The sequence below is a fragment of the Gracilinanus agilis genome, chromosome 5, assembly GCF_016433145.1.
Source record: "Gracilinanus agilis isolate LMUSP501 chromosome 5, AgileGrace, whole genome shotgun sequence".
Taxonomy (NCBI): Eukaryota; Metazoa; Chordata; class Mammalia; order Didelphimorphia; family Didelphidae; genus Gracilinanus; species Gracilinanus agilis.
In genome coordinates this window covers 98,064,621-98,074,364 of record NC_058134.1, presented here as the reverse complement: position 1 = coordinate 98,074,364, position 9,744 = coordinate 98,064,621, and the positions used below count along the sequence as shown (strand labels likewise).

At 46.3% G+C, this 9,744-nt stretch overlaps 1 protein-coding gene across 1 annotated transcript; it reads right to left on the bottom strand.

Moving 5' to 3' along the window:
- Positions 1-3,358: 3,358 nt before the first annotated feature.
- RARRES2 (retinoic acid receptor responder 2) lies at positions 3,359-9,192 on the bottom strand. The gene is made up of 6 exons (XM_044679472.1): positions 9,139-9,192; positions 7,213-7,438; positions 5,955-6,059; positions 4,217-4,315; positions 3,772-3,899; positions 3,359-3,548 (listed from the first exon to the last, which is right to left on the bottom strand). Exons 2-5 carry the CDS (start codon positions 7,408-7,410, stop codon positions 3,783-3,785), a joined length of 519 nt encoding a protein of 172 aa, XP_044535407.1. The 5' UTR covers positions 7,411-7,438; positions 9,139-9,192; the 3' UTR covers positions 3,359-3,548; positions 3,772-3,782.
- Positions 9,193-9,744: the final 552 nt, after the last annotated feature.

Here is a 9,744-nt window from a genome sequence, read left to right as displayed (position 1 = left end):
TTTCCTCTTGACCATCCCAAATTATTTTGCTGTTGAATGTGATCTTTTTCTACACCAAACCATATTAAGCCTTTTTTATCCAATTCCAATTAAAAATTAGGTTCATCTTCTTGAGCACCTGCTTGCCTCACCCCTTTCTCAATATTTGCATCCTTTTCTATTATACTTAATTATGAGAAATATGAAGTTCAGCCCACTTCTTCCTCCTTCCCATAATATTAAGTACTTAGCACTGTGCATGACACATAGTGGACACAATAAACACTTTGTTCCCTTCTCATTCCTTGATGTATGCCATTTATCCTCCTCATCTTTCCCCTCTTCAGACCCTCAGAGCAGAAGTAGCCCATCTCCTAGGTGGTCTAGATTTCTTATTCATCACCATTTGAAGACATCAGCATATATTCAGTCCTTTCAGTTGTGTCCAACTCTTATTAGAGTTTTCTTGGCAAAGATGCTGGAATGGTTTGCCATTTCCTTCTCCAACTCATTTTACAAAGGAGGAAACTGGCAAACAAGGTTAAGTGACTTGCCCAGGGTCACACAGGTAGTAAGTGTCAGACCAAATTTGAACTCAGGAAGATGAATCTTCCTGATTCTAGACCCACTTCCTCCCTCTTTGTATCCTCTGTGCCACCTAGCTGCCCCACATCATCATATAGCCCCTTTAATTGTTCAAATAAATTTTTCTAAGTTTCTCTGAATTTTCATTTTTGTCTTTGCAAATTTGTATTTAACTCTATCCTTTGCATAAAAATAAATGAATGAATGAAGCATTTGTTAAGCACTCACTATGTATAAAGCATTGTGCTAAGAGATGGGATTAAAAAGGGAAATTAAGAGAGGCTTCCTTCTCAAGAAGCTTACATTTTAATGGGGAGAGAGCATACATGGAAAGATCCCATGGTACCTAAGGTACAACTGCAGAAAAGACAATAATGCCTCTTCTTTCATGTTACTTTCACTGACAAAATGTTTATTTCTGATGTTGGACCATTTGAGAGTGCCAAGGACTTTGGTGGCAAGAATTTTTCTTTTCTGGGTCTACAGGGGCTATGGCTATATCACCTGCAGCTCTAGTCTTCAGGCTGCATCTGTCTCTAGAGGGGCCACTGCTAGGATGATGGCAGAGGGCACTGGGCAGGACACATGGATTTTCTCAAGGCTTTGGGGTTGAGAGTCCTGGACTACCTCCATCAGGTTCAGAAGGGACATGGTGGCCAAATTGGTGATGGTGATTTACCTTGAACATGCTGTTTCCTATACCTCCCTCAGAGTGCCTTGATGCTTCAGATAGGCTGACTTGCCTACTTAGTTGGGTTAGCAGGAATGATTGGCCCCTTGTCCACAGGCATTGTCTTCCTGGATAATGACTATGTGGGCTGGGTCAGAAGCAAGACCCATGGTGGGTCTAGATAAGGTGTGCCAGTTCTAGGACTCCTGTGCTCTCTGCCTATTGAACATAGTTGGTCAGCAGTTATTGCTGGTGGTGATTAGGAATGCGGGTTTCTTACAATGATTTCTCCTCTCAATGTCTATGGGGTCTGGACTAGGATTAAAACAGGTGACCTGGAGAACACTGCTATTCCCATGGTTCTTAGGCTGAGGGTTCTGGGTTGTCTTCATCAGGAGAGAGAGTGGTCAAAGTAATGGTGGTGATTTCACTTGCCAACACATGCCATCTTTTATCTCTCCTCTAGGGGAGTCTTACTGTTTCCTCAAGGCTAGCTTGCTTGCTCTGTGGGTGGAGTTGCTTCCCTGGATATCAGTTGTGAGGGCTAGTCTGGAGGCAAAAATGATTTAACATCCTTTATTCAATTAATCAATTAACAAATATTTATTGAGAACCTACTATGCTCCAGGCACTGTGCTAGGTGCTGAAGATTCAAGTACAAAGAATGAGATGATCCCTAAAAAAATGTAAATCCTTCCATTTTCATAGCCCTCTGCTGCACATTTGGGAGGGATGATTGGCCCAGTTTGAGCTCCCTTGGTGTCCTGGGTTCTTGTGCTAACCTCCACACCACCCTGGAGTTACTTCCCCTCTTCATCCCCGCCCCCATATCTTTATGGTTCCTATGATTAAATCTGACCACTCCAACATCTCAGGACAGTGTTAGGCATTAAAGAGACCCTGGGCCTGGGGTATCCAGGTCTGAGTGCGGCTCCTCTATACTGTTTCCTGCCATTCTCCAAGGCTTCCAAGACCCTCACCAGGGAACTTTCTGATCTCCTTGGGCTTTTCTAGGGGAAGCTCTTCACTCATTTTGGTGGTTGCCCTCTTTCATATTGATCTCAGGCTTCTGATTAATTTTTTTTTTCAGAAACAAGTGGAAAAATCCACTGTAGTATTGCAGATTTCATAATCATTCCATCTGGTATGAATTTCTGTTTTTTTGTTTTTCTGTTGTTGTGGGGTCTGCCTCTTTTCCTGTAGCCATCTTGGATGAAAGTCCAACAACTCTAAGAAAATGTTCCTAATGTTGAAATTAAATCTATCTCCCTAAAACTTCTGAACTTTGTTCCTGATTCTGCCCTCTGTGGAAGAGCAGAATCTAATATTCATTCTGTATGATAATCCTCAACATATTTGAAGACAGTTATGTTCTCTCTCCCCCAACCCCATCAAAACTTCTCTTTTGTAGGCTAAACCTTATCGTGTGCCTCTTTACCATCCTGTTTGTCCTCCTTAGAACTTATTCCATCTTGCCAAAGTCCCTCTTAAGATATGAAGCTCAAATCTGAGGACAGAACTCCAGAGGTGGAATAACCAGGACATCACCTCCCTCCTCATTTTAGAAGCCCTTGAGCTCTGGTCTGGTCTTTGTATATGCCTTTTGTGGATATAGTTAGTCAGGTAATCATAGCAGTAGCAACAGGCCTGATTCCCTTTTAGAAGTTTATTGATTTCATATCTGGTGCCTGACCAATCCTAGCTGTGTGATCCTGAACAAGTCACTTAACCCCAGTTGCCTAGCCCTTACCAATCTTCTGCTTTGGAACTGGTACTTAATATTTATTCTAAGACAGAAGGTAAGGTTTTTTTAAATTTTTTTTATCCTTTTTATGTATAATATTTCCTTGTATATTATTCTCACTCCCTTGAGTATCCTCCTTTGTAACAAAGAAAGACAATTCATCAAAACCAACTGACAAAGCAAACCATCTAACAGCATAAGCAATATTCCTCCCCTGATAGTCCACCATCTCACTATTGAGAGAAAGAAGGCCTGGTGCATCATCTGTTCCAGGGAATGGAGATTGGTCATTGTCATTAATCCTAAATCGGACTCCCTTTGCATAATGCCCATTCACTTCTAAGACATAGTGAAAGAAAGAAAGAAATGAAATAAGAAAGTACAAAGTTTTGGGAAGTTTTATTTGAGGCAGGAAGGAGCAAGGGTGTTTGTGTACAGGGTTAGGAGAGCCTCGCCTCTTTTCCCAGGTGAGGTGGGAAAGGGGATGCTTGCTCTTGTGAGTTGAGAGGGATGTTGGGAGCCTTCACACTTTTCACTGGTTTTCAAAGGAATTGAAAGCAAGGTAGCACCCTGGAGAGAAGAGAGAAGAGAAATTCTTGAGTTAGGATGAAAAAGAAATTCTTAATTCCATTCCCATCTCTAATACTGACTTTCTCAATGCCTAACTATTCTCTATTGTGACCCCAGCGACCCTGGATCTGCATCCTAGCCTTATTCTCAATTTGTAAACCCATCCACCAATGGCCATCCTGCCTACATGTAGTTTTTTCCCTTCCCTCCCAGAGATTCTTACCTGCTTAGGATTCAACCAGAGCTGTGACTTCTAGAAAAAGCATATGTGCCAGGGAAGTAATAACTGTGGGGTTCCTCACCAGCTCGTTCCACTTGAGTGCACTGGGTCTCCTGCTGCCCTTCAGGATCCTATAGATACATTTAGTCTTGGTCTAGGTCACAGGACCAAAAAAGAAACCACTTCCTCCTATTCTGCCAAGTCCTTGACTTGACATTGTCCCACTCTCACTCCCTCCCTCCTCTTCCTCTTCCTCACACCTGAACCATTTCATCTCAGGGAACAGATGGATCCTGTCCAAGATTCCTCTTCATCCAGTTACCCTCCTCTGGGCTATTCAGGATTCATGGCTCCCAGTCACAACACTTCTTTCTGTCACCTCTTACATCTCGTTCTCCCTCCACGTTCCCTCTTCCCCCTACCTTAGAAACAAAGCATTGAGGCTTACCCTTTGACTCCACGGAGGCCCGATGGGGCAGTGAATCATCTGTTTCAGGATCCGGTCCTTAGAATCAAACTTGATGCAAGCCAAACAATTCCTCTTCCGCTGGGACCATAGAAGCATAGGTCAAAGGTTTATAGATCTAGAGCTAGAAGGGATCTTAGAAGACACCTAGTCCCACTTTGTCATTTTACAGATGAGGAAACTGAGTGACTTAATCAAGGTCACACAAGTAGTAAGTGGCAGAGCTGGGATTCAAACCCAGGTCCTCTGACTTCAGATCCAACATTCTCCCTCCTATGCCGCACTGGCAATATAATGGATGAGTTAGTATCAGGGAATGGGATACAATGAGGGATATGGCAGGCTAGAGTTTTTGGGAAAAGACTCTTGGCTATGGAGGGGGGTGGGGGATATATGGGGCCAGCTGCTTTGACATGGAGAGCATTGGAGGTAACAGATTTATTTCTTGGCTAAAGGGTACTAGAGTGCCCACCCTTACCACGCTTCCACCTATGAGCCAATACACAGAAGTTAAGGGTTTAAAATAAAATAAAATAAAATAAAGGGTACTAGAGCTTGAGGGTAGTGCAGGGGTTCCCCATGAGGAGTTGGCCAAGTAGAACACAGCAGCTAGTGCCCAGAACCTCTTCCATCGTAGGACATTGGGATCTTAGAAATGATTTAATCCAACCCCTCCTTTTACAGGTCCCAAGGAAACTGAGGCCTAGAGATATTAAGTGATTTGCCTATGGTCCCTGAATCAGTAGCAGTCAGTCTAGTGGGCCTAGAATTTAAGTCTATAGATACCTGGTCCAGTGTTCCTTCCACTAAGTCACATAGCTTCCCCTAAATTGGACCGGTTCTAGTTAAACTCTGCCATTTAGGTCTTCAATTATTTCAATCTTGGGTTCAATCAGTGGGCTAGATCTAAGGTACCCTCATTTTTAAAGATCAGGGAAGCCCAGGGAATTCCATAGTTCTGGGAGAATCCAAACCAAATTCTGTTCCTTGGACCTCTCCAGTGTTTTAAAACTTGGACGTGGTAGGCAGAATCAACCTAGATCTTTGGGGAAAGCAAGGCTTCACCCAGAACCTGTCTGATACTCCCCCAGGATTCCTCCCCATCTACATAGTCCCATTTCTTCACCTTTACTCTTGAAGATTCAGCCCATTCCTACCTTCACCCACCCAAAGGTCTCATTTGAAATTAACCTCCAGAAAGCTCTGTGTATACCTTCCCACTCACAACACGAGACCATGGCCGCTGCCTTCCAACGTGAGGTAGTGAGGTCTCCGTTCTCCAGCCTTCTCATTAAGCTTCTCTTTCCCCTTCCCACCCAGGCGACACCATTCCCCCAAAGAGCCATGTGTTTTACAGCTCTGTCTCCCTCTGACATACAAAGAAGAAATACGTGTTCTATGATACAGACCCCCCATATTATTACATATTACATCTATTGCATGTACATACAAGGTACATTCTAGTATACTTCTAAGTACACACAAAAGGCATATATGTTCCACTCAGAGCCATGTATTCTAGACATACACACGGGCATGTTTATACATATAGACACATACACATGCATAAACACCTACTCATTCATGTATGTTATGTAGACAGGCGTGTTTCATGTTATCCACGCACGTAAGCACACAGAGACTCAGATCTAAGTTCCTGAAGCCACCCAAAACACACACACACATACACAAATAAGAAGAGCCATTAGACGTCACTCACCCCGTTGGGCTTCACTTTGCACTCAGTATTCCTCCAGTCCTTCTTTCTGCAGCTGGTCTGCTGGAGCCCAAATTCCAGGCGCACAAATGTCCCTCCAGGAAATGACTGAGGACAGACACAAAAGTAAGGGTTTAACAAATGTTGTGGCAACATATTTATTGTCAGGCATTATTTAGGCATTTTTCAGTCATATCCAACTCTTCCTGACCCCAGTTGGGGTTTTCTTGGTAAAACTATCAGAATGGCTTGCCGTTTCCTTCTCTGGTTTATTTTAAAGATGAGGAAACTGAGGAAAACAGGGTCAAGTGACTTCCTTGGAATCATATGGTTAATGTGTCAAATTTGAACTCAGGTCTTCCTAACTTTAGGAGCAGTGCTCTAGCCACTGGGCCATTTAGGCTGCCCAGCTGTATTACATTGCTGTCCTTCAAGGGAGATGACTGTGAGAAGGTAGCATCCAAGGGTGGCACAATGGAAGGAGTACTGGGTTTGGAGCCAGAGAACTTAAGTTCCAAGCCTGGCACTGCCAAGTTACTTACTTTGGGCGGGTGACTCCTGGCTAAGCCTCAGTTTTCTCATCTGTAAAATGAGACCATTGGACTAAATGACCTCTAAGGTCCCTTCTAGCTCCAAATCTTTCCTTGGTATCTGGAAGCTTATTAATTGCAAATCATTTTCCAACTTAATGCTGTCAGCAGGGGTTGGTAGTCCTGCATTAGTAGAGAGCAGGTGTATGAATGACTCCTCCACTCTGTCTGGCTACATGTCCTTTACAGGTATGCTCACCATTACCATGGGTGCTTCATGTATTTATGGGAGGATGTACCCTAGATTTGGGCTGGTAAGTGGGGTAATGCTCTAGTGCAATTTTTAAAAATCTTATTTCATTAAATGCTTTTCATTTTTTAAAAATTGTCTGTTGGGGGCAAGTTCAGTGGATTGAGATCCAGGCCTAGAGATGGGAGATCTTGGGTTCAAATCTGGTCTCAGGCACTTCACAGCTGTGTGACCCTGGGCAAGTCACTTAACCCCCATTGCCTACCCTTACCACTCTCCTGCCTTGGAACCCATATACAGTATTGATTCCAAGATGGAAGGTAAGGGTTTTTAATTTTTTAAAAATTGCCTACTGGCAAAATACTGATGTCTCTGGGGTGGAACCCCAGAATGCACCCCCTCCCAGAGCAAAGTGGAGAACTCTTCTCTCAATGTACCCCTCCCCACCCTCAGTCCAGCCAAAGGGGTCCATCCCACCCACCGTGTCACTGGCAGTGTCCACACCAATCTCCTTGAATGCCCACTGCACAGGTGGGTGATTGTGGAACTTCTCCAGAGCCACCTGCAACCCCCGTTGTTGTGGCACAGAAAGCTCATCTCCTCTGGTTCCTGTGGGCCCCAGGGCACTGAGCCACAGGGCCAGGGGGAACAGCAACTGTCTCATTTCTTTCCTGCACATCCCAGGCAATTGGATCTGGGCCAGGCACCTGCAAGGGATGAAGCTGTGTCCATGAGAGCAAGATCCCCGTGCCAAATTCCACAATCCCTGCTCTTCCCCCACGCCCTGCTCCATCTTCTCCACTGTCACCCAGACTTAGTGTCATGACTCCCTGCTGGTCCTGCCCTGCCCTTGGGCTCCTCCTTTAGTTGTATGGGAAGACACAGGGTTCAGGAAAGGAAGGGGGTCTAATGGATCAGGAGGCAGTTGATACGGCCTTAGATGGAGCCGCCCCTGGGGAGTGAGGTTTAGGGAAAAATCACACTCTGATGGAAAGGAAATAGAATAAAACAAACAACCAGGGCATCTTTCATGGTGTGGGGGGAGGAGAACAACTTGGAACTGTGGAAAGAGTCCTGGATTTGTAGTCAGAGGACCTTGGTTTGAAATCCAGCACTGCTCTCTGGGTGAGCTTGGCAAGTCTTTTCCCTTGGATCTTAGATTTCTAATTTGTAAAATGAGGAGGCTTGCTTGATCTCTGAGGCCCTTTGCAGCTCTCTTTCTAGGACCATCTGAGTCACAGCAGGGCATTAGGAGAGAGTCGGCGTGGAAGCAGTGAGGGGAGGGCTGCCAGATAGCTGGAGGACCCTTGGATCTTTTTTGCCCCAGCCTAGGATCTCCCTCCTCACCTGCTTGCCTCCCTGGGTCAGCTGCAAAGCTCTTCCAGTTCTAGGCCCACCAAAGCCTGGGGTTGGGGTGAGGGTGGAGAGCTATGCAGGGAGAACTACCTCCTCTGAGTCCTTCCTGAAAGTGGCATTGCAGATTCCTGGATGCTGTCTAGCTAGCGCCCCTTCTTGCCCTTCCCTCCCCTCTTTCTCTTTTCCAGCTCCCTTCCCCAAAAGGACTCTTCGGGGAAGAGCTGTTCTGTGAAGTTTCCCAGAAACAGGCCATGCCGTCATAGCCAAGACCAGTTTCCCGAAGCCCTAGAAACAGATTCTGTCTTCCCTCCCACCCCGTCTCCCATTGTGCCCACTGCACTCCTGCCATGCCACCCCTTTTCTCAATTCTGTCTCTCCTCCATCCCTCCCACTTCCGGAGCCTCCTCTCCCTCCTCCCTCTGGGGTCAGGTCAGTGCCCTGGAGTTTCCCAGCCAATCTCCCCCTTCCATCCCCCCCAGATCCTAGCTCCACCCGCTCGGAGAAGGCTTGTGGGGAAGGGAGGGGAATAGAAGAGGAAGAGGAGAGGCACACACAGAAGACAGAATATTTTGGGGAGGACGTAAACACTCAGCGGAGGGGCTGAGCTGGTGCTTAACCCTCAGCATGCTGGGGCCTGTTACTGGCCTGTCCAATCCAAATAATCTTATCTCGACAAGACTCCAGCTCCCCTTCCCCTTGCAGAGCCTCCAGGTTCCTAACCGACGTTGGTTCTTTTCCAGTTTAGTTCCTTCGCACAGTGAGTGGTCTCACCACTTCCCTTCCCCTTTTTTCCTCTTTTCTGGGGCCAAATCACTTCTTCCTCTTCCCAATTTTTGAATCAGTTTCTGACCTCCCCTAGACCCCTATGAGCTGTCCTGTGGCAAACTCTTCAGCCCTGAGAAGAGTTCCAAAGCTTGGTACAACCTCCAAGATAATGGGCACATAAAACTGGACTCTAGAGTCAGCTTTTCCCTTACCATTGACCCACCCTTCTAGCTCCTCACCCTCCTGTCCATCCCCCATTTCCCACCCCTCCTTGCTCCTACTTCACCTTCTTCCTAGCTGGGGCTGCTGGACCTCTCCTCTTAAGCTCTCTCTTGCCGTCTGCCTCTCCTCCCCCTTTCCCCCAACCTCCGCCTCCCCAGCTCCTCCCCTGCATCTGGTCTCTGCCCCCATCTCCTCCCATCTCTGGCTCCATGACACCCACCTCCCCATTACCACCATCCAATCTTTCTACTTCCCTACTCCCACAACTCCTGGGGTTCCCTTCTGTCTGTCTCCTGATCCTGAAAGATCTAGAATGATCTCCCAAACAGCAGTCCCAGCTCCTACCCTTCCTGAAAAGAAACCTCTCCTTCCTCCATTCTCCTTGACTCGACCCCCCCCCCCAATCCAAGCTCAGGGAAGCTGGCCAGCTGGCCAGACCTCAGTCAAGACAGCTAGCTGAGCTCCTCCACCAGACCAAACCATCAGAGTGTGGGATCATGGCCCCATGGGCGAAAGGACCTACCTTTGGGGTATATCCTGCCACTCCACAGCCTTGCCCAGTCTAGACCTTGACCCTCTAAAATTCATTGGGTGTCTCTCCCTTTGCTTCAGGGCCTCACACATATCTAATAAGAAAAATCCTTCTGGAGCCATAAATCCCTTGATTTGT

What these genes read in the sequence shown, in the direction of transcription:
- RARRES2 (XM_044679472.1), bottom strand. Translation starts at nt 7,410, where the DNA reads ATGTGCAGGAAAGAAATGAGACAGTTGCTGTTCCCCCTGGCCCTGTGG. An exon ending in TGGACACTGCCAGTGACACG is followed by an intron (nt 6,060 to 7,212) that starts GTGGGTGGGATG and finishes GTCTGTCCTCAG; the next exon opens with TCATTTCCTGGAGGGACATT. An exon ending in GGCCTCCGTGGAGTCAAAGG is followed by an intron (nt 3,900 to 4,216) that starts GTAAGCCTCAAT and finishes ATGTATCTATAG; the next exon opens with GATCCTGAAGGGCAGCAGGA.